This window comes from Anolis sagrei, chromosome 4 (assembly GCF_037176765.1).
Source record: "Anolis sagrei isolate rAnoSag1 chromosome 4, rAnoSag1.mat, whole genome shotgun sequence".
Classification (NCBI taxonomy): domain Eukaryota; kingdom Metazoa; phylum Chordata; class Lepidosauria; order Squamata; family Dactyloidae; genus Anolis; species Anolis sagrei.
This window is the reverse complement of record NC_090024.1, coordinates 122,693,742-122,717,597: the sequence shown is the minus strand read 5'-3', so window position 1 is coordinate 122,717,597 and position 23,856 is coordinate 122,693,742. Positions and strand designations below refer to the sequence as shown.

The following is a 23,856-nucleotide window of genomic DNA, read 5'->3' as shown; positions in this document are numbered from 1 at the left end:
TCTTGGGAGATAGGAAAGGTGGGAAAATATCTCAAAAATTAGCAAATATTTTCCTAGGCCCCTTCTATACTGCCATATAAAATGCATATTACCTGCTTTGAACTGGATTATATGGCAGAAAAAAATGAAATGCAAAGATACAGAATGGGGGACGCGTGGCTCGAGAGCCAGGCATGTAGCCGGGGGGGCCTCGGGGGGCTTCAGCCCCCCCCCCGAAATTCTCATGGTGGTTCGCGAAAAGGCCTTACTGGTGCATTATTTAAACTGTTATGTTTATTCATATCATGATCTGATCACCATACTCAATATATCCCATATGCATGGGGGTATTGGGGTAATGATACAAAAGGTTTGCTAGGCTAGATCCTCTTTCACTCAGACTCAGCTCCCCCCCCCCGAAACTCAGCCCCCCCGAACCCCTCCTGAAAAAAATTTACCCCCCCCCCCCCCCGCGAAATGAAATCCTGGCTACGGGCCTGTCGAGAGCAGTACGTGTGAAAAAGATCTTGGAGTCCTTGTGGACAACAAGTTAAACATGAGCCAACAATGTGATGCAGCGGCAAAAAAAAAGTCAATGGGATTTTGGCCTGCCTCAATAGGAGCATATTGTCTAGAATGATCCAGGGAAGTCATGCTACTCCTCTATTCTGCCTTGGTTAGACCACACCTGGAATATTGTGTCCAATTCTGGGCACCACAATTGAAGAGAGATATTGACAAGCCAGAATGTGTCCAGAGGTGGGCGACTAAAATGATCAAGGGTCTGGAGAACGAGCCCTATCAGGAGCAGCTTAAGGAGCTGGGCATGTTTAGCCTGAAGAAGAGAAGGCTGAGAGGAGACATGATAGCCATGTATAAATATGTGAGAGGAAGTCATAGGGAGGAGGGAGCAAGCTTGTTTTCTACGCCCTGGAGACTAGGTGCCGATTTGTTAGAGTCCCTCTGCGGAGGTTGAGATAGGACAGGATATAAAAGCCCTAAATAAATACATTAATAAGTAAATAAGATGTGGAACAATGGCTTCAAACTACAAGAAAGGAGATTCCATCTGAACATTAGGAAGGACTTCCTGATTGTGAGAGCCGTTCAGCAGTGGAACTCTCTGTGTGGTGGAGGCTCCTTTGGAAGCTTTTAAACAGAGATTGGGTGGCCATCTGTCAGGGGTGCTTTGAATGCAATATTCCTGCTTCTAGGCAGGGGGTTGGACTGGATGACTCATGAGGTCTCTTCCAACTCTATGATTCTACGATTCTATGAAACACAGGACTGGGTTCCTGTACCTTTAATGGTATCTTAAGATCCTATCTGTTCTTGGAAGATAAGCAGGTTGGGAAAATATCTAAAAAATTAGCAAAGATTTTCTTAGGCCCCTTCTATACTGTCATATAAAATCCATATTACCTGCTTTGAACTGGATTGTATGACAGCATAGACTCATATAATCCACTTCAAACTAGATAATGTGGATTATTTGAATTGATAAATGGGATTATATGGCAGTGTGGAAGGGGCCTTAATGTCACTGAGGAGGGAGAAAATCTTTCAAATTGTTACTCCTGTGTGTAAGAATAAATATTCCTGTATGTAAGAAGACTTATTTATTTTTATTATTTATTTACTGTATTTCTATACCGCCTTTCTCAGCCAATCGGCGACTCAAGGCGGTTTGCAACAAAACAGTACACATAATATCATAAAACAAGTTAAAACGTTAAAACAGTATAAAACAATAACAATAATAACAACATCAAGAACTTCCTGAGTGTGAGAGCCGTTCAGCAGTGGAACTCTCTGCCCCGGAGTGTGGTGGAGGCTCCTTCTTTGGAAGCTTTTAAACAGGGGCTGGGTGGCCATCTGTCAGGGGTGATTTGAATGCAATATTCCTGCTTCTTGGCAGGGAGTTGGACTGGATGGCCCATGAGGTCTCTTCCAACTCTTTGATTCTATGATTCTATGATTCTATGTTGTTTACTTCCATCTTTACTGTTGTCACAAACACTAAAATGAAATGAGGGCTTTAATCTATTGTGACAACGGTAGCTTCAGAAATTTTTAATTCAGAGTAAACAATGCAAAGAACAGTAGATCTTAATTGCTGAAATTAAAAATGAAAGAAGTATAATGAGCAACTCTGGGGCAATTAAGTTGCACATTTATCTGGCGGGCATTTATTTCTGATTAAACAGTATTAATGTGCTGTTTCTATGCATGTTTACTGCTGTTATGATATTCCACACAATGAATATGAAACATCTCAGTGAGTTTTGGACAAGAAAGATGTCTTTGTTTTTCAGACGCACTAACAACTGCCTCTTTCTGGTAATATGGTGTTCTCCTCAAAGAAACCCAGGTGACAATTTTGAAGAAGAAAAAAGACATGCTAATCAATTCATCTCTTATTTTACTGCAATGCAGACATTTCAAATAGTTCCTTTATTATTGCTTTCAACCTTATGTTTAAACATTTCAAATTCAAAATGCCTTCAGCAACTAGCTGGTAGTTGTTACGTCTTAACTGAATCAGGCCAACACAAAAATAATAAAAGAAAACAATGTTATAACACTGCACAGTGGGACTTATGAACCTGCAATTTCCGTAGTAAAGAGTAGTTCCCCCCAGGGGCGGTTCAACCCATTACGCAAAGTAAGCATTTGCAGTATAGTTGATTTTGCCCAGGGGCGCTCTTGAGGCGCTTTTGGGGGAAAATAGACCTTGACATATGCGAGTTGTAGTTACTGGGATGTATAGTTCACCTACAATCAAAGAGCATATGTAGGTGAACTCCACCAATGATGGAATTGAACCAAATATGGCACACAGAACTCCCATGATGAACAGATAATATACAGGGTTAGTCAAAATGAATAGGCCATATATATATATGTATATATATATATATATATGGCCTATTCATTTTGACTAACCCTGTATATCAGTGATTGGTTGGGGGGGGGGGGCAAAATACTGTTTGCTTACCGTTGAAAATTACCTAGGGCTGCCTCTGAGTTCCACAATAATGACCTTCAACTTTGATGTTGTGCTTTTAATTGCCCTGAGAATTTCACGTACATTTCATGCTTTTAAATTATTTCCAATGTACAGTAATTCTAAAGAGAAACTGTCACGGCACGATTGGTGGGGACAAGGGGGAAGGCCTTCTCTGTGGTGGCCCCCCGACTCTGGAACTCCCCAAGGAGATCAGACAAGCCCCCACACTTGCAGTCTTCAGGAGGAGCCTGAAAACGTGGCTGTTCCAGTGTGCCTTCCCTGAATAAGGAAGCAATGCCCTTGTTCCGTCTCCCAGGAGTTTGATTTGCATTGCCCTATAGTTGTAGGAAATAGCACCCCTTAATGTTGTTACAGACTCAGTGCCTAGGTGTGACTGCACAGCCCTGCTCTGATTAATTCTCTGCAGTTGTCCGTTGGGTTGGTCTCCCTACATTATCTTTTAAAACCCTCTTGCTTAGATACATCCTACCTCTGTTCACGTCCAGTGTTTATTTAAAAAAAAAAATTATTACATCTGACCCGGCCATAAGGTTTTAAATTCTCTGTGTTATTGTTTATATGTGAGTTATGTTAATTGTACTGTTTTATTTGCTTGCTATTTTGTTTTTACTGATGTGTTGTTGGGCTTGGCCTCATGTAAGCCGCCCCGAGTCCCCTTGGGGAGATGGTGGCAGTATTATTATTATTATTATTTATGACAATACTTGTTATTTATGACAATAATAAGTATTATTATTATTATTATTATTATTATTATTATTATTATTTGGCAAGGTTTGTTCAGAGTGGATTTGCCATTGCCTTCCTCTGAGGCTAAGATAGAATGACCTGTCCAAGATCATTCAAGCAGAGATTTGAACCCTGATTTCTCAGAATACTAAAACAAAACAGTCTGCACTGGTTCAATGTTCACATACATATTGTGTGTGTTTGTGTTCCTTCAATTTAGACGTCTGTTTATCGTAACCCTGTGAATTCCACATGGTTTATTTAGGCAATGAACACTCAGGAGCTCATCCGCCTGTCCCCGGATTCAAACCTGCGACCTGTCCTGCCGGCACAGGGCTTTAAACCACTGTGACACCGGGGGCTCCAATAATAATATGATATTATAATTATATATTTATATTACATGTAATATTACTAATAATATTACAATATAATGGTATCATACAATATACTAATATTTAATACTGAATTGTACTATGCTAATAATATAATATATTGTATGTATATACTCTACGTGGGGTTGCCTTTGAAGACTGCTCGGAAACTTCAACTAGTCCAGCGAGAAGCAGCCAGATTGCTCACCGGAGCGGCATACAGGGAGCACACCACCCCCCTGTTGCGTCAGCTCCACTGGCTGCCGATCCAATTCCGAGCACAATTCAAAGTGCTGGTTTTGACCTACAAAACCCTATACGGTTCCGGCCCAGTGTATTTGTCCGAACGGATCTCCCTCTACATCCCACCTCGAAGTTTAAGATCTTCTGAGGAGGCCCTGCTCTCGACCCCGCCAGTGTCACAAGTGAGGCTGGCGGGGACGAGGAGCAGGGCCTTCTCAGTGGTGGCCCCCCACCTGTGGAACTCACTCCCCGGGGAGATCAGATCGGCGACTTCCCTTCTAGCGTTTAGGAAAAAACTAAAGACCTGGGTGTGGGACCAAGCTTTTGGTCATGCTGACAACTAACTAAAGGACCTGTCGATAGACAAGGACAATGGAAAGGAATGGATATATGGACTCTGATATATGGACTCTGACATGAGATTGTTTTATGATTTTATTAGGTATTGATGTTTTATTTTAATTGTTGAATTGTTATATTTTGTATTGTTTGTTGTGTGATTTGGGCATCTAATTGTGCCTTCCCTGTAAGCCGCCCTGAGTCCCCCCCGGGGTGAGAAGGGCGGGGTATAAGTAAATGAAATAATGAAATAATAAATAAATATATATCTTGTAAGCCGCTCTGAGTCACCTTCGAGGTGAGAAAGGCAGCATATAAATAACGTAAATAAATAAATTATGTTGAAAGGATGCCTGGCATAGATGTAAGCGAAACGATAGGAGAGATTGCTTCTGGAACATGGCCATACAGTCTGGAAAACTCACAGCAACCCAATTATTATATTTATTTATACTCCGCTTTTTCTCTCCATAAGGAGACTCCAAGCAGCTTACAGTGTCATATTCCTTACAGCAGCAAATGTAATTTCATTACATTTTGATTCTATCAGATAAAACCTCCTTCAAATGTCGATTGTAATCTCGACCCATATAAATATTCAAGACAGTGCACCCACATTTACGAGGGGTATTTTTAAAGTAAGGTCCGTTTTGTTGTAGACACTAGTAGTTCGCGCGCATACCGCAACGAGCGTGTGCGTCGTGTACAGGCATGCCTCGGGAACAACTGTGCTCAGTTTCCGCTCTGTAGCTAACCTGTACGGTTCTGTTCTGTGCTTTAAAAATGTTTAAGACTATCAACTCACCCGCTGCATGTGAGGTTCGCTCAGTGATACGGTTTTTGTCAGCAAGGAACCTGCCTGCTGCAGAAATTCATCGACAGATTTGTGAAGTGTACGGTGATATTGTTATGAGTGAAAGCAAAGTGCGTAAGTGGGTACGACAATTCAAAGATGGCCGTGACAACGTCCATGATGAGGACCGCTCCGGTTGCCCTTCTTTGATTACAGTGAACTCTTGGTTATCGGAGCAGGCTGCAAGTTTTTATGAAGAGGGTATTTTAAAATTGGTTCAGAGGTATGATAAATGTTTGAACAAACTTGGCAACTATGTCAAAAAATAGAGTGAAATATGTACTTTCTGAAAATAAATTTACTTTTTTGAAATAAACTTTCGTTGTGTACTTATGTTTAAACGGACCTTACTTAAAAAATACCCCTCGTATATTGAAAATATCTTGCATATGTTTTTTTAAAACTTCCCAAACAGGACTCGTTCCCACTTCCATCATCAATCTAATTGATCTACTTACTTTCATTAAGTCCCGGTGGTGTTCCAGTACACTGCAGGTGGTCTGCCAAGTATCTTGGTAACATTCCCAGGGGTCCACCCTTTGGTGAGAAAGAAAAAGAGAAAAAGACATTTGATCACCAGAAACTACATTTGTCGGAGGTGTGTGTGTGTCTATACACGTTCCTTGATCTTTTGTACAGGATTATTTATAACTAGATTTATTGCTGAGTATTTAATAATAAATGTTCCCTACTATAAATGTTTCTGGTAATTAATGACTGTACCAGAAATCATGCCTTGCTTTTGCTTTTATGGCCCTGGCTTCCAATAAATTAACTTTCATGTGTACACCTATCTGTAACTATCTATACATAGATTCCATCCTCTTTACTTCGTACTAGAACCTGTCAACCACCGATCCAAGAACAGTCACCCTTATTGCCAGCCTACAACAAGGGATGCTATTAATATCTCTAATGTCTTTTCTCTTCCTTCCCACATCTTCTTTTTCCTCTATTTCCCCTTCTCTCCCTTCACATCCCCAAAGTGGTGGCACTCTTTCTTGATAGTTTTACTCTACATTCCTTTTTCTTTTTCTATTTTGTCTTCTCTTTCTCCCTGCAAAAGATATTACTTGCCACAGTTAAAGTAGTCAGTCTTCCATATCCACTGATTCAGAACCCATAGAGTCAACCATCCCTGGGCTAATTTTTTTTTTTAAAAAATCCAAAAAGAAAATTGTGATTTTGCCATTCCGTATAAGGGAAACCATTTTGCAGTGTATAACACAATCAGGATCCTAGGGATTATATTTTCTTAATATATCCCACAATTGCCACCAATATAAAAGAATCAGGGATCCTATCTCATGAATAAACCACGCCGCTGGTCAGGGCCGTAGCCAGAAAAAAATTTCGGGGAGGGTTGACAATTTTTTTGGGGGGGGAGTTGAAAATTTTGGGGAGGGTTGAAAATTTGGTGGGGGGGGGGGGTTGAAACCTGCCTCCTAGCTCACGCTGAAGCCAAGAGCAGAGCAGGGGGCAGAGCAACCTTCAATAGCCTGCAGCTCCACCCCTGTCAACCACCTCCACCAAGTCTGGCCTCCTTAATGAGAGCATTCGACACACACACCCTCAACTTGGTTGCTTCACTACATCGGCTATTGCTGCAAGTAATGACAGTGTGAATAAATTGTCAATATTTGCCTGAGATAGTGCTTGCAGTTCTGGAGGGACTCTTAATTTTTTGCATCTCATAGACTTAGCATGGGGATTTGGTTAACCAGTTAAAATTCATGAGTAAACCAGGTTTTTTGTAAAAAAAATCTGAAACATTTCGGGAGGGGGGGTTTGAACCCCTAAAACCACCCCCTCGCTACAGGCCTGCTGCTGGTCATCAGTTTAGAGGATCATAGTCACGAATGCCACCACTATAACAAAATCAGAATCCCGGGGATTATATTCTTCTAATATATCCCACCTGCTGACACCACTGTAAAAGATCTTAACTACTAATCCCCCAACTGGACACCAATATGTTGGAATATGATTCTGGCACGGAGCATTTATATGTACATGAGGTAACATGTATTGTGCAGTACAGCTGTACCAGGAGCTCCAATTTTGTTTGCTTTGCATTGAATGTTTGTTGTAGTCCTAAGTTCCAGGCTCTGCAGATAGATGGCTTCTTTTGGCTGCAATTATTGGGCAAACCACCTGTCAATTGTCGTTAGATTCCCTGGTCCCGCCCCTTTTTGAGTTTTGGAGGGAATAGGAGCCATTTTGGCTCAGTCCACACAGAGAAGCTTTCCATGCAGGACATAATACCAAGAGCTCCTGTAGAAAGCTTCGTCTTCTACAGCTTGGCCGGGGAGATATACAGTCTACAGCTTGGCCAGGGTTATACAGCCCACAGCTTGGCCGAGGATTATACAGCCTTACAGCTCCTTTGCTGAGGGACTTCCATCAGCCATCACTGAAACCTGAACTCCTTTTTCCCTGGAAGTCTACAAAGCTCTGCTTGGTAAGGGTCACTCGCGGAAGCCAGACGCAGTTGGTACCGGGTGTAGGGGCTCCATGACAACAGAGGCAAAGAAAGACTGCCCAGATTAGAAGTTAAGGATTTCCCCATTAGTTAAAATACCAGTCATGAAGATAGTGCCTGTTCCCTGTGGACAAGATTGAGAGAGCCAATAGACTGTTAAGAAAGCTTTAAAGTACCTGTTCGTTTTCATTAATAAAGAACATTGTTGAACCTTTAAGCAATCTAAAGACTCTGTTTTAAGGAAATCCAAGGGCCTTTAATCTGAGGCAGCCCCAGCGTCCCGTTGGGCACACGGAATTTATGTCCTATCTACAGTCTTATGCACAGGCCTAGCGTGTGACAGCACATGTATACTCTGGTAGAGTTGCTGCCACCACCCAATATAATTTGGGAATATTAAATAATCGTTCCCTGAGGTAATCTTATTCCTGCCCACCAGCTCTCCTTTAGCTCCTTTATATGACTGTGATGTAAGGATGTTAAAACAGCTAGAATTATTCCCACAGGAATGAATCACTACTGAGGCTTCTTTAAAAGTTGAACTAGAGAAAATGTTTATTGATATAAAATAAACAAACAATCAACTATCTTCTTCAATGAGGTACACAAGCTTAATTGGTTACTGAGGTACAATAATCTTGATGGTTACTTAAAACAAGTTCTTTGACTTAGATACGAGTAAAACTCCTCACGCTACAATTAACACAATAGCAGTGAGTTCCACAGACTAACCTAACCAGGTTGCCCCTAGAGCAATTAGCTACACTCTAAGCTGAGTCCTTTGTAAGCTAAACTACCCTAACCCCAGAGAGCAAACCCACTTGTGTAAAAACCCACACAAGCACCCAGGCGTCTACCTGGCCAATAATGTAGAATAGCCAGTCACAAATGCCCTCCGACAGAAAAATCTAAGCTCAAAAATCTACCTCTCCTCTCTCCTCAGTTCCCAAAACCAGTCTCTCTTCTTCGAACCCAAAAATCAATCTCCTCTCTTTCTCTGAAGCTCACACTTTTTCCTCTCAGGGTTAAACTCCTCCCATCTGTCCTAACCAATCAAAAGTGAGCTTCAGCTCCCCCCCTCTTCTTCTCTTACACTCCCAAGATGTCTGCTTCCTTTGCTGACACTCTCAAAATGGAGTCCTGCTTACTGACATTCCAGGCTTCTCCTTCGGCCTATGGGGTAAGAATTATTACATAGTGCCATTGAGATTTGAACATCAATGGATTTTTATATCCAGGGGTGTCCCGGAACCAAACCCCAGTGGATGCCAGGGGCCCACTGTAATTGTATCAATAATATAGATAAAAGTATGAAAAGCTGAATAATAAAGCAGGCAGGGATAACAATTTATTTATCGTGTCAGGAGCAAACCAAAAAGTTGTATTGCATTTTTTAACAAACAAACAAAGCACAAAGTTTGCAAGCTTGGTAGTTGATTAAATGTCCTTTGACCAGTATCTGGCCACTTGGAGTGCCTCTGGTGTTGCCGCAAGAAGGTCCTCCATTGTGCATGTCGCAGGGCTCAGGTTGCATTGCAGCAGGTGGTCTGTAGTTTGCTCTTCTCCACACTCACATGTCGTGGATTCCACTTTGTAGCCCCATTTCTTAAGGTTGGTTCTGCATCTCGTGGTGCCAGAGCACAGCCTGTTCAGCGCCTTCCAAGTCTGAGGACTGAGGAGGAGACTTTGAGAACACCTGTCTCCTCGCTGTTGCTTACTACATCTGCCTGCCACCTCAGGAGGAGAAGGAGGAAATCTTGCTGCTTCTCCCCTCACCCCCCCAGCCAGCTAAGAGGAGAAAGGGGACTGAGGAGGAGACTTTGAGAACATCTGACTCCTCGCTGTTGCTTACTACATCTGCCTGCTACCTTAGGAGGAGAAGGAGGAAATCCTGCTGCTTCTCTCCCCCTCTCCTCCCAACCAGCGAAGAGGAGAAAGGGGACTGAGGAGGAGACTTTGAGAACACCTGTCTCCTCGCTGTTGCTTACTACATCTAGCTGCCACCTCAGGAGGAGAAAGAGGAAATCTTGCTGCTTTCCCCCCCCCCCCCCCCAGAAAGCCACCTAAGAGGAGAAAGGGGACTGAGGAGGAGACTTTGAGAACACCTGTCTCCTGGCTCTTGCTTACTACATCTGCCTGCCACCTCAGGAGGAGAAGGAGGAAATCCTGCTGCTTCTCCCTCCCCCCCCCCACCCCACCCCAGCCAGCTAAGAAGAGAAAGGGGACCGAGGAGGAGACTTTGAGAACACCTGTCTCCTGGTTGTCGCTTACTACATCTTCCTGCCACCTCAGAAGGAGAAGGAGGAAATCTTGCTGCTTCTCCCCCCCCCCCCCAAACAGCTAAGAGGAGAAAGGGGACTGAGGAAACTTTGAGAACACCTGTCTCCTGGCTGTTACTTACTACATCTACCTGCCACCTCAGGAGGAGAAGGAGGACATCCTGTTGCTTCTCCCCCTCCCCCAAAACCAGATAAGAGGAGAAAGGGGACTGAGGAGGAGACTTTAAAAACACCTGTCTCCAGGCTGTTGCTCATTGTTTCTGTTGTGGTTTTACATTGTATTTAATGTTTTATGTGCATTTTCATATTATGTGTATTGACTTGCTGCCTGTAAACCGCCTTAAGGCGCCGAGAGTAGAAGAAGAGAATGTATTGTCTAAAAGAAGACGTTTCATATATTCCTACCCGTTGCAAAAATGGAGATTAAAAAAATTAAGTTTTAACAACAACAAATTACCAGAACAAGTGCAATTTATGCCTTCAATTAAATATAATCTTTCCCTGCAAGCATCTTGTTGCAGGGAGTTTTGAGATGGTTGAACAGAAGCTCTCCGAAGCTCTAGGTGCTCTTAGTGCCTATTACAGGGAAAACCAACTGATCCCTAATATCTAAAACACAGACATGTGCCTTTCACCTTAAGAACAGACAAGCATTCCGAGCTCTGAGGATTACCTGGGAAGGGATCCCACTGGAGCATTGCAGCACACCCAAATACCTGGGAGTCACTCTGGACCGTGCCCTGACTGTGCCCCGTTCAGAAGCACTGTCTGAACATCAAGCAAAAAGTGGGTGTTAGAAACAATATCATATGAAAGCTGACTGGCACAACCTGGGGATCACAAGCAGACATAGTGAAGACATCTGCCCTTGCGCTATGCTACTCTGCTGTTGAGTACGCATGCCCAGTGTGGAACACATTTCACCACTCTAAAACAGTGGATGTGGCTCTTAATGAGACATGCCGCATTATCACGGGGTGTCTGCGCCCTACACCACTGGAGAAATTACATTGCACCACCTGACATCCGCCGGGAAGTAGCAGCCAATAGTGAAAGGACCAAGGCAGTGACATCTCCAGCTCATCCCTTGTTTGGGTATCAGCCAGCACATCAATGACTTAAATCAAGAAATAGTTTTCTAAGATCTACAGAGACACTCGCTGGAACACCTCAGCAAGCAAGAGTCCAAAAGTGGCAGGCTCAAACCCAGCACCTCAATCTGTGGGTGATACCAGATGAGAGACTCCCTCCTGGGCACACAGAAGACTGGGTGACTTGGAAGGCACTGAACAGACTGCGCTCTGGCACCACGAGAAGCAGAGTCAATCTTAAGAAATGGGGCTACAAAGGGGAATCCACGACATGCGAGTGCGGAGAAGAGCAAACCACTGACCAGGCCTGTAGCAAGGGGGTGGTTTTAGGGGTTCAACCCCCCCCCCCAAATGTTTCAGTTTTTTTTAAAAAACCTGGTTTACTCATGAATTTTAACTGGTTAACGAAATCCCCATGCTAAGTCTATGAGATGCAAAAAATTAAGAGTCCCCCCAGAACTGTAAGCACTATCTCAAGCAAATATTGACAATTTATTCACACTGTCATTACTTGCAGCAATAGCCGATGTAGTGAAGCAACCAAGTTTCGGTGTGTGTGTGTTGAATGCTCTCATTAAGGAGGCCAGACTTGGTGGAGGTGGTTGACCGGGGCGGAGCTGCAGGCTATTGAAGGTTGCTCTGCCCCCTGCTGTGCTCTTTGCTTCAGCGTGAGCTAGGAGGCAGGTTTCAACCCCACCCCCCCAAAAATTTTTCAACCCTCCCCAAAATTTTCACTCCCCCCCCCAAATTTTCAAACCCCCCCCCCCCAAATTGTCAACCTTCCCCAAATTTTTTTTTCTGGCTACAGCCCTGCCACTGACCACCTGCTGCAATGCAACCTGAGCCGTGCTACATGCACAATGGAGGACCTCCTTGCGGCAACACCAGAGGCACTCCAAGTGGCCAGATACTGGTCAAAGGACATTTAACCAACTACCAAGTTTGCAAAATCTGTGTTTCTTTTATCTGTTTGTTTGTTTCGTTCTGTTAGAAATGTAATACAATGGTATGGTTGCTGATGACACTATAAATAAATAAATAAGCATCTTGTTCACCTAACTGTAGAAGTAAAGAAGAATAAGGGATGACCCAAGGCTTGAATTTGCAGCTCTGCCTACCTCTAAGCTGGGCATGTTATTCAATTGTGTGAACAAAATGACTCCTATTAACACATTTTATTCATTTACGGGAAACAAGTAGATGAGCAAAACTGACAGTCAGTTGGAGTGTCTCTGTGGGTGGCTATGATGCAAACAGGTTTCCTACCAACAATATGTCAGTCTAAGGAAATATTAAGCATAGAATGAAATGACAGCACACAAAGGGGTATTCTAGTTATTAATATTAATAATAACAGATCTGGCTCCAACTGATGCATGCAGATACAAGCAAAGCAAGGAGTTTTCCTTCTACAACATTAAGAATGCCTCACTAAGTGGTAAGCAGGAAGATATTTTCATCTGTTGAAAAACAGATACATGAGCTTTCCTTTGCTACAGATGGAAGACCTCTCAACACTGTGAAATGAATTATTATTTATTACTTATTTCAAATATTTCTACCCTGCTTTTCTCAACTCCTGGAAGGGTGGGGGGAAACTCAGGACAGCTTCCAGCCGGCACAATTCAATGCCTCCAAGTGTCGCCCTCGGGCTGAGAGTGGCGGTTAACAAGTGCAAATAATAAATAAATAAATAAATAAATAATAAAATCTATATAAATAAAAATGTAATGTTTCATCATCATCATCATCATTTAATAACTTATTAATTGCCCTCCATCCGAGAATGCTCTAGGTGATTTACAGCTAAATTATAAAAGATAAAATACATACATACAAAAATTAAAAATTAACAGGGATCGAATGCTCTAATAAAAAGCCAGGTCTTAAGTGCAAGAGTAAAAGGCCCTAAGTCACGCATGGCTCTCATGTAGGGCGGCAAGGAATTCCACAAGGCAGGGGCAGAAATAGAAAAAGCCCTGCATCTGGTCCTTTCCAAGTGCATTTCTCTAGGACCCAGTATATAGAGTAAGTTGCGTTTGGCTGGTCGTTGCGACCTCCGATGATGGGAGAAGGAGAGGCGGTCCCTAAGGTACAATGGACCCTGGCTGTAAAGAGTTTTAAAGGTCAGAACTAGCATCTTATACAGGCCATGGTACTCAGTTTGAAGCCAATGTAAATGTTGCAGCACTGGTGTTATATGGCATTTCATGGGCGTTCTTGTGAGTAACCTGGCTGCCGCATTCTGAACAATACGAAGCTTTCGGGTCGTAGACATCGGAAGGCCCACATACAGGGCGTTGCAATAGTCCAGCCTAGATGTGACCGTGGCATGGATGACAGTTGCCAGAGCCTCATCAGATAGGTAGGGTGCTAGTTGCCTCGCTTGTCATAGATGGAAAAAGGCCTGTTTGCTGGCAGCAGCGACCTGAGCTTCCATTGTCAGCTGTGAATCCAGGATGACACCTAAGCTCTTAACAGTGGTCGATGGAGATAGGGCGGCACCATTGAAGGTGGGTAATGGAGGAGTCAGACCTGCCGGGCGGCCATGCCAGAGAATCTCAATCTTTGCCGGGTTCACCTTCAGTCTGCTAGCACGTAGCCAGTTTGACAGAGCTTCCAGACATAGGGTGAAATTGTCTGGAATTGACGTTGCTCCAGGCGCAGAAGGAGTTGGGTATCGTCTGCATATTGGTAGCAGTCCAGGCCGAAACTCCGAGCCAAACTAGCAAGGGATCTAACGTAGATGTTTGTTTGTGGGATTAACAGAACTCAAAAACCACTGGACGAATTGACATCAAATTTGGACACAAGACACATAACAACCCAATGTATGTCCTTCACTAAAAAAAAAATGATTTTTGTCATTTGGAAGTTGTAGTTGCTGGGATTTATAATTCCCCTACAATCAAAGAGAATTCTGAACCCCACCAACAATGGAATTGAACCAAACTTGGAACACAGTTCTCCCATGATCAAGAGAATATACTGGAAGGGTTTGGTGGCAGTGTCCTTTGATTTTGGAGTTGTAGTTCACCTACATCCAGAGATCACTATGGACTCAAACACTGATGGATCTGGACCAAACTCTACACGAATACTCAATATGCCCAAATGTGAACACTGGTGGAGTTTGGGGAAAATAGAATTTTGACATTTGGGAGTTGTAGTTGCTGGGATTTATAGTTCACCTACAATCACAGAGCATTCTGAATGAACCCCACAAATGATAGAATTTGGCCACACCTCCCACACAGAACCCCCATGAGGGCCACAGCAATGTGTGGCAGGGGGCGGCTAGTAAAACCAATAATTGCATACATTTAAAATCAATTCAGTTAAAATATTCTTAAATTGTACCGTCACGCCTGGGGGCTATAGCTCTTAGTGAAAGAGGTATGGACATTACATCTTTCCCCAGGGGATTGCTTCTTGCCCTCCTTTAGGAAACTGGAACTCTCAAAGACCCAAAACACTGTAGATAACTCAAAATAAGTTTTATTGTTCATAAAGAGTTATCTCTTTAAGGCAATAAGCTGGAAGTTTCAAAGGGGTGAAGGAAAATGTACATTACAGTCTCTGGTTGTTTTGAGTCCAAGAAGGTTTGAAGCTGAGAAGCTTTTCCAGATCCCTCTTTCTCAATGGCTGTACATGCCAGAGCAATCCATAACCCCAGTCCATATGGCCTATGTTTGAAGACACATTGTCTTTTTCTGGTGCCAAATGAACTGGTCTGAAGGCGCTTGAGACTTCCCAACGTCGTTCAGGTTGGTCTGAACATGAAGCATAAGTCTCAAGGGTAAAAACCTCAGAATTGGTGCTGAGAGGTAATTTAATCAGGGCCTTTTAGAGCCAAGTCTCTTGCTCACGTCCATCTGATAGAAACTGATGGCAGAATAAAAAAGGGAAGCACTCCCCTCCTCCAGGAAGAGGTGGAGCCAAACAATTGAGCTGAGAAAGCAATTCAACTGGTGCAAACAACATTGATTGACAGCTATAAATAACCAATCAATCCAACTATACATAAGCAAGGTAAAAAGGCAGGATTAAGCATGATACAACAGTTTAAATCTTGCAACTAACAGTTCTACACATAGGTGGCGCCACTCGCACCGTCACATAAATATAACAGCCTTATGGCCTTATCTAGCCGAGTTCTGAGATCGGAGACTCCATCAAGCTTGTCCATAGTCCATTTCCATAGCAAATTGTCATCATTGTCATTATCCTTATCAGGATAATCACCCGAAGACCTGGTCCCACATCCATGTTTTCAATCCATGCTATGGAGTCCCAGGAATTGTAGTTTGGTGAGGCACTAGCAAAGAAGGCTATGACAATTCCCATGATTCCATAGCATTGAGCCATGACTGTTAAAGTGGTATCAAACAGCATTACTTTAACAGTGTGGATGCACCCTGAGAAGGAGTCTCTCTCCAAGTTGGGGCAAGAAAAATGGCTTATCTCTGATCGGTAGCAGGTCAGGGATACCTTCTACCACCCATGCTGCAACCTAACTCAGGAGAAACACTTGGCAGAGCTGATGTGGGACCTCCACATAGCATATCAGGCCTTTAATAAAAGAAATGCTAGCAAAGGGACATCACTTTATGGGGAACTAATCTCAAATAATTAATTCCAGTTAGGTTGATTTAAGGCAAGATGACAAGAATTTCAATAAGGAATTCTAGGTGAACCGAGTCTCCAATAGTCTGCCTGTTCCCATTAGCAAGACTTTCCTCAGGATTGAGCAGGAAATGTCTATCCGAAGACCAGAGTGGCTGTCATTCTCCCTTTATGGAAAGGAGGAAGAGTGTACAGTAATTCATTGTTATTTGGAGTCCATTCTTTTTTGTAGGCAGATTTATTGCAGTTGGGCCTCCTGGACAGATTCATGGTAACTGGGCGGTCTTATGACTGATTAACTGTCCTAAGATCTCCTGGGTGATTTGCTTGTTGCTGCCGTAGTGTCGCATAAAATTGAGTTGCATCTTTTTACTTGTGTGGCATGAATTCACGATCCTGATTACAAGGTCTGGTTAACCCTTAAAATGAGATGTATCTGTGTTCATGTGAACTGTCTTCAAGATCAGCTTTCCTTCAACCTGTTACAATTCACATGTTTTTTGGTGAACTACATATCCCCATTCATCACTGTCAGCTAGCAAGCCTCATCTATCATAACCAATCAGAACAGGCATTCACTAGATATGGTGGATTTGTCTTTTTTTGGTCGTGTCAGGAGTGACTCCTGGTGTGAGAGAATTGGCCGTCTGCAAGGACGTTGCCCAGGGGACGCCTGGATGATTTGATGTTTTTTATCATCCTTGTGGGAGGCTTCTCTCTTGTCCCCGCACGAGGAGCTGGAGCTGATAGAGGGAGCTCATCCGCCTCTCCCCGGATTCAAACCTGTGACCTGTTGGTCTTCAGTCCTGCCGGCACAGGGGTTTAACCCACTGCGCCACCGGGGGCTTCTTGGTGGATTTGTAAACCACCATATCTGGAGGGTACTTCACTGAGAATGTCTGATCAATAAACTTCTCCAGGTAAACTAACTGCTATCCAGGGCTCTCAAAAGATGGCATCGAACGGAAAGCAAAGCCTGGAACATCAACTTGAAAAATTAATTTGAGAATATCACATATCAAAAATTAAAAAGTGGAAAATAAATTCTACATAAACACTAAACTTGATGAATGCAAGGCTTGATGAATGCAAGGCTGGGGTTAAAATTGCTGGAAGAAACATTAACAACCTTAGATATGCAGATGATACCACCTTGATGGCAGAAAGTGAGGAGGAACTGAGGAGCCTTCTAATCAAGGTGAAAGAAGAAAGTGCAAAAGCTGGGTTGCAAAAACAAGCCTCCCTACATAAATGGTACCTAAATTTCCTACTTGACAGATGCAACTGTCTTTCGGGCTGAAAAGGTCGACAACAAGCTACACAAATTGGTCGGAAGCTCCCTTCGACCCAGGATGGCTTTGAAATCATGACCTTTTGGTCAGTAGTGATCTTAATGCAGCTGACTCCCAGCCAGCTGCGCCACAGTCCCGGTGCTTCAATTATGGGGGGAGGGATCCATACAAGGAACATTTTTCAATTAAGAATGTCTTCAAGTAGGGAAATCTTCCAAAAACACTATTAACAAAAGACACCAGTACAAGTAAATATATGAAGGAGAAACTGCCTGGTGACCCCATGAAAGAGGGTTAGTTTTCTCCTGACTAAACACCTGGGGACCCACAGGTTGAGAACCACTGCTCTATGGCAACAAAAGGAGCATCAAGGGACATTTCAAGACTGCTTAAAAGACAGCCCACACTTTCATGTCACTAAAACAACCTAAAATGGAGAAATCCGACATTTCCCATCACACCTTAAAATAAGTGCCTTTAGCCCTTTCTATGCGAATGGGGAGCCCTGGAGTCAATTGCTTCCTGACTACAAAAACCTCTGTTTCGATACAATTTAAAGACATTTTAAAGACGGAGTCCCACGGGCAATAGGCGGAGATGCTCTTATGTCATTTTATCAGCTATGTGGGACTTCATCTTTGAAGGGCCAGAGAAGCAGATGGTGGAAACAGAAGAATGGCCTGCCTCAGGGGAGCGTGCTTGCTCCATCCATGTTCAACATGTACACAAATGACCAGCCACTACCAGAAGGGACAGAGAGTTTCATCTATGCTGATGATTGTGCCATTACTGCTCAAGCAGGGAGCTTTGAGATGGTAGAACGGAAGCTTTCTGAAGCTCTAGGTGCTCTTACTGCCTATTACAGGGAAAACCAGCTGATCCCCAAGCCATCTAAAACACAGACATGTGCCTTTCATCTCAAGAACAGAGAAGCATCCCGAGCTCTGAAGATCACCTGGGAAGGAATCCCACTGGAGCATTGCTGCGCACCCAAATACCTGGGAGTCACTCTGGACCATGCTCTTACTTACAAGAAGCACTGCCTGAACGTCAAGCAAAAAGTGGGTGCTAGAAACAATATCATACGAAAGCTGACTGGCACAACCTGGGGATCACAACCAGTTACAGTGAAGACATCTGCCCTTGCACTGTGCTACTCTGCTGCTGAGTATGCATGCCCAGTGTGGAACACATCTCACCATACTAAAACAGTGGATATAGCTCTTAATGAGACATGCCGCATTATCACGGGGTGTCTGCGCCCTACACCACTGGAGAAATTACACTGTCTAGCCGGTATTGCACCACCTGACATCCGCCGGGAAGTAGCAGCCAATAGTGAAAGGACCAAGGCAGAGACATCTCCAGCTCATCCCCTGTTTGGGTATCAGCCAGCACGCCAACGACTTAAATCTAGACATAGTTTTCTAAGATCTACAGAGACACTCGCTGGAACACCTCAGCAAGCGAGAGTCCAAAAGTGGCAGGCTCAAACCCAGAACCTCAACCAATGGCTGATACCAAATGAGAGACTCCCTCCTGGGCACACAGAAGACTGGGCGACTTGGAAGGCATTGAACAGACTGCGCTCTGGCACCACGAGATGCAGAGCCAACCTTCAGAAATGAGGCTACAAAGTAGAATCCTCGACATGCGAGTGTGGAGAAGAGCAAACCACTGACCACCTGCTGCAATGCAACCTGAGCCCTGCCACATGCACAATGGAGGACCTTCTTGCAGCAACACCAGAAGCACTCCAAGTGGCCAGATACTGGTCAAAGGACATTTAACCAACTACTAAACTCACAAGTTGTGTATTTTTTTCTGTTTGTTTGCTTTGTTCTGTTAGAAATGTAATATAGTGGACTGGTTGCTCTGACACGACAAATAAATAAAGTCTTTGAAATGACTTTAAAGGGTGCAGAAAGGGGGGGAAAGGCAGTGTATGATTAGGTCCCTAATCAGTCCTCTTCCTTGGAACCAGCCCTTCCATCAGATTGAAAGATTCCCTAGCTTTTACATATGTATGATCCTCATTTCCTTCAGCATCTTCTCCCTACTAGGCATTTGGGAACAGAAACTCAGAGCTGTTGGCATAGTTGTGTCAGAGTAGTTACACAATTCTGCCTAGACTGCAACTGAAAACATGCTGTGTCTTCTCTGACAAGTGCGACATTGGGGGGGGGGGGCACAAGCTTTTAATAGCCATTGTGAAAAGAACATGGTCAGTGTGATGCACTGTTATACCTTATCCAGTCGGAGGACTGAACAGCCAGCTGGCACATTGTCAGGCGATGTCGGCTGGAAACCAAACCCTGTAAATGAGAAGATAAACACCATGATGAAGAGAGATTCTGCAGTAGCAGGCATCCCTAAAAGTAAATCTACTGCTATAACTTCAGCGATCTGATAGACCTGGGTTCAAATTAAATTCCATCTTAATTCATCATAGAATCATAGAGTTGGAAGAGACCTCATGGGCCATCCAGTCCAATCCCCTGCCAAGAAGCAGGAAATTTGCATTCAAAGCACCCCTGACAGATGGCCATCCAGCCTCTGTTTAAAAGCCTCCAAAGAAGGAGCCTCCACCACACTCCGGGGCAGAGAGTTCCAATACTGAACAGCTCTCACAGGCAGGAAGTTCTTCCTAATGTTCAGCCGCTCAGCAGTGGAACTCTCTGCCCCAGAGTGTGGTGGAGGTTCCTTCTTTGGAAGCTTTTAAACAGAGGCTGGATGGCCATCTGTCAAGGGGGATTTGAATGCAATATTCCTGCTTCTTGGCAGGGGGTTGGACTGGATGGCCCATGAGGTCTCTTCCAACTCTATGATTCTATGATTCTATGATCCTATGATTTTAACTTGTAGATGGTCTTCAGATCTTCTACAGGGGCTTATAGCTCTGCACACTCACATTGCTTATAGCTCTGCACACTCACTTCAAATTGAAGCTGCAGAAATGCCTCAGCCAGGAACTCAAAAACCACTTACTGGCAGAACAAAAAGCATCGTCTAAAGGTCAGTGGCTTTTGAATTAAAAAAATATTGTAATGAGATGGTAGGAAAAGCAGAGATAAATTTCAAGGACACGGACATGTTTTTGGGATAAATGGGAAACACAGAAATATATATTACAGAATGAGATGGTCAGCTTTCTCATGTAGGTCTCTTTGAGTCTTCTTGTGGAGAGAAAAAGCGAGATATAAATAACAACAACAACAACAATAGCCAAATTGACGAAAAACAACAGGAAAAACTCAGCTGTTATCAAGACCTCAAAATCAACTGCAAAGGCTCTGGCATAAACCAGTACAGGTGGTCCCAGTGTTAATCGGCACACTGGGTGCCGTGCCAAAAGATCTCAGACAGTGTTTGGAAACAACAAACATTGACAAAATCACAATCTGTCAACTGCAAAAGGCCACCTTACTTGGATCTGCACGCATCATTCGAAAATACATCACACAGTCCTAGACACTTGGGAAGTGTTCGACTCGTGATTGTGTGATACAAAATCCAGCATATAGATCTCATTTGCTGTGACATACTGTATTTTGTGTCAGTAAAATAATTAATAATAATAATAATAATAATAATAATAATAATAATAATGTGTAACAGTTTTAATGACAATTTTTATACTTCCACTCTATGACTAACTTTTGTTTTATATATTTTAATATGTATTGTATGGAAACATGTTTTAATATGAGTATTCTATTGAGTGTTGTTAAATTGTGTGTTTTAGCAATGTTGTAACCCACATCGAACAGTGAGAAGAGGCAGGTAAGAAATATAATAACAATAATGATGATGATGATGATTGTGATGATGATAATCGAACTGCAAAGGTTCTGGCATAAACCAGTACAGGTGGTCCCAGTGGTCATCGGCACACTGGGTACCAAACCAAAAGATCTCATCTGGCAATTGGAAACAATAAACATTGACAAAACCATGATCTGTCAACTGCAAAAGGCCATCTTACTTGGATCTGGGCGCATCATCCAAAAATACATCACACAGTCCTAGATGTTTGGGAAGTGTTCGAATTGTAATTTTGTGATACTAAATTCAGCATATAGATCTCGTTTGCTGTGACATACTGTGTTTTCTGTCAGTAAAGTAATAATAATAATAATAGTAATAGTAACAGTAATAGTAATAATAATTTATTTTAAAGGATATTAAACACTGGCAGATTTTGTAAAGGCGGAGATGAATGTCTTCAGTCTGGAGGCTTTAAGACAGTGTTTCTCAACCTGGGGGTCGGGACCCCTGAGGGGGTCACGAGGGGGTGTCAGAGGGGGTCACCAAAGACCATAAGAAAATACAGTATTTTCTGATGGTCATGGGAATTCCATGTGGGAAGTTTGAGCCAATTCTATCGTTGGTGGAGTTCAGAATGTTCTTTGATTGTAATGAACTATAAATCCCAGCAACTACAACTCCCAAATGTCAAGATTTATTTTCCCCAGACTCCATCAGTGTTCACATTTGGGCATATTGAGTATTTGTGCCAAGTTTGGTCCAGATCCACCATTGCATGAGTCCGTAGTGCTCTCTGGATATAGGTGAACTACAACTCCCAAACTCAAGGTCAGTGCCCATCAAACCCTTCCAGGGTTTTCCATTGGTCATGGGAACCAAGTTTGGTTCAAATCCATCGCTGGTGGAGTTCAGAATGCTCTTTGATTATAAGTTAACTATAAATCCCAGCAACTACAACTCCCAAATTACAAAATCAGTCCTCCCCCAACCCCACTAACATTCACATTTGGGTGTATTGGGTATTTGTGCCCAGTTTGGTCCAGTGAATGAAAATGCATCCTGCATATCAGATATTTACATTATGATTTATAACAGTAGTAAAATGACTGTTATGAAGTAGCAACGAAAACAATATTATGGTTGGGGGTCACCACAACATGAGGGATTGTATTAAGGGGTCACTGCATTAGGAAGGTTGAGAACCACTGCTTTAAGAGAACATATAGGGAAGGATGTGTTTGATAGCTTTAGCAAAGAAAAAAATTGTGATGTTGTGCGGTCAAGTGGAGTGTGCATGTGTATGTGTGCACACACACCTGTGGATGTCCAGAGTGGGAGGAAGGAACCACTGTCTGTTGAAGAAGCGTAAAGGGTGCACTTAGCAAGCTATATTTGTATGTGTTGGGATCCACCCATTAGCATGTGAGTGGGGCACTACATGGAAGTAGCCTGGCCCTTGTTCCCTTTGAATTGTTTGCTGACTAGAGGCGTCCTGTGTCCGGATAAGCCTCTAAAATCCCACTCAACACATAAAAATCTAGCTTCCTAATAGCACCTGACATGAGTTATTAAGATGGACAATGGAAAGGGTCTCAACAACGCCCACAATGCCCCTTCAGCTAGAAACGTCAGTCTGGAAAAAGGGAAAGGTTTATATCCACTTGCTTCCCATACTCACCTGTTTCCCATAGGAGTCATGTACAGGTGAGACAATTCCACCAATGACAATGAACCTTCCTGTCTTGTGCAGATAGTCACGGGCTCTTTCTAGTGAAAGGGAGAAAAGAAAGAGGGAAAACAAGTAAATTTTTAAACTTGAAAATGATGGCAAAACCAAGCACAGATATGTTAGAATGAGTATCACAATTAGGACAATAGATCATTCATTAAAGTGAAATAAAAAAGCAACGGCCCTCGCACAGATCCTTGGTTAAGAAGAAGAAAAAGAGCAAACTCAGGGATCCGGTCTTAAAGTTACATGGGAGTTCTTATAGTCATTAGCTGCATTGACCTTGAAAAGGCATTCGACACAGTACTCTCTGGACCATCCTCCAAAATATCGGGTGCCCTAACAAATTTGTGAACATCCTGCGGCTCCTCCATGATGACATGATGGCAACAGTCTTGGACAGCAATGGCTCCCAAAGTGACCCATTTAAGGTGGAATCAGGTGTAAACAGGGATGTGTTATTGCCCCAACTTTATTTTCCATCTTCATCAATATGATACTTCATCTTGTTGACGGGAAACCTCCTACCGGAGTGGAAATCATCTCTCGGACAGATAGCAAGCTATTTAACCTCAGCAGACTGAAAGCCAAAACCAATGTTACATCAACATCTGTTATAGAACTCCAGTATGCTGATGGCAATGTCATCTGTGCACATTCAGAAGAACTACAAGCCACTCTAAACACCTTTGCAGAAGCATGCGTGTGCTGGTACAGCTGTACCAGAAGCTCCCACTTTATTTGCCTTGTATTAAGTGTTGTTTGCAGCCCAAGGCTTGGGATTCTGCAGAAGGGTGGCTTCTTGTTAAAGTTTGCAGTTATAGGGCAGGCCCCCTGTCCATCATCGTTAAGTTTGGTTCCGCCCCCTGTTCAGGACAATTGAGAAGGGAAGGGAGCCATTTTCAGTCAGTCTCAGCAAGGAAAGTCAATGTACAGGACATGTACAGACTTCTCCTGTACAAAGGCTTCAACCCGTAAGACTTCCCAGGGGAAAACAGTCTTAAGAGCATCTAAAGATTCCCGAAGACTCCCAGGGAAACA

General features: G+C 43.2%; 1 protein-coding gene across 1 annotated transcript in view; it reads right to left on the bottom strand.

Moving 5' to 3' along the window:
• NMNAT2 (nicotinamide nucleotide adenylyltransferase 2) overlaps positions 1 to 23,856 on the bottom strand; it is a 105,000-nt gene that overhangs the window by 29,792 nt on the left and 51,352 nt on the right. Inside the window, exons 2-4 of the mRNA XM_060774489.2 lie at positions 22,765 to 22,853; positions 19,566 to 19,633; positions 6,007 to 6,085 (exon numbers count right to left, since the gene is read on the bottom strand). Coding sequence (XP_060630472.1) covers positions 6,007 to 6,085; positions 19,566 to 19,633; positions 22,765 to 22,853 — 236 coding nt within the window. The remainder of the gene's footprint in view (positions 1 to 6,006; positions 6,086 to 19,565; positions 19,634 to 22,764; positions 22,854 to 23,856) is intronic.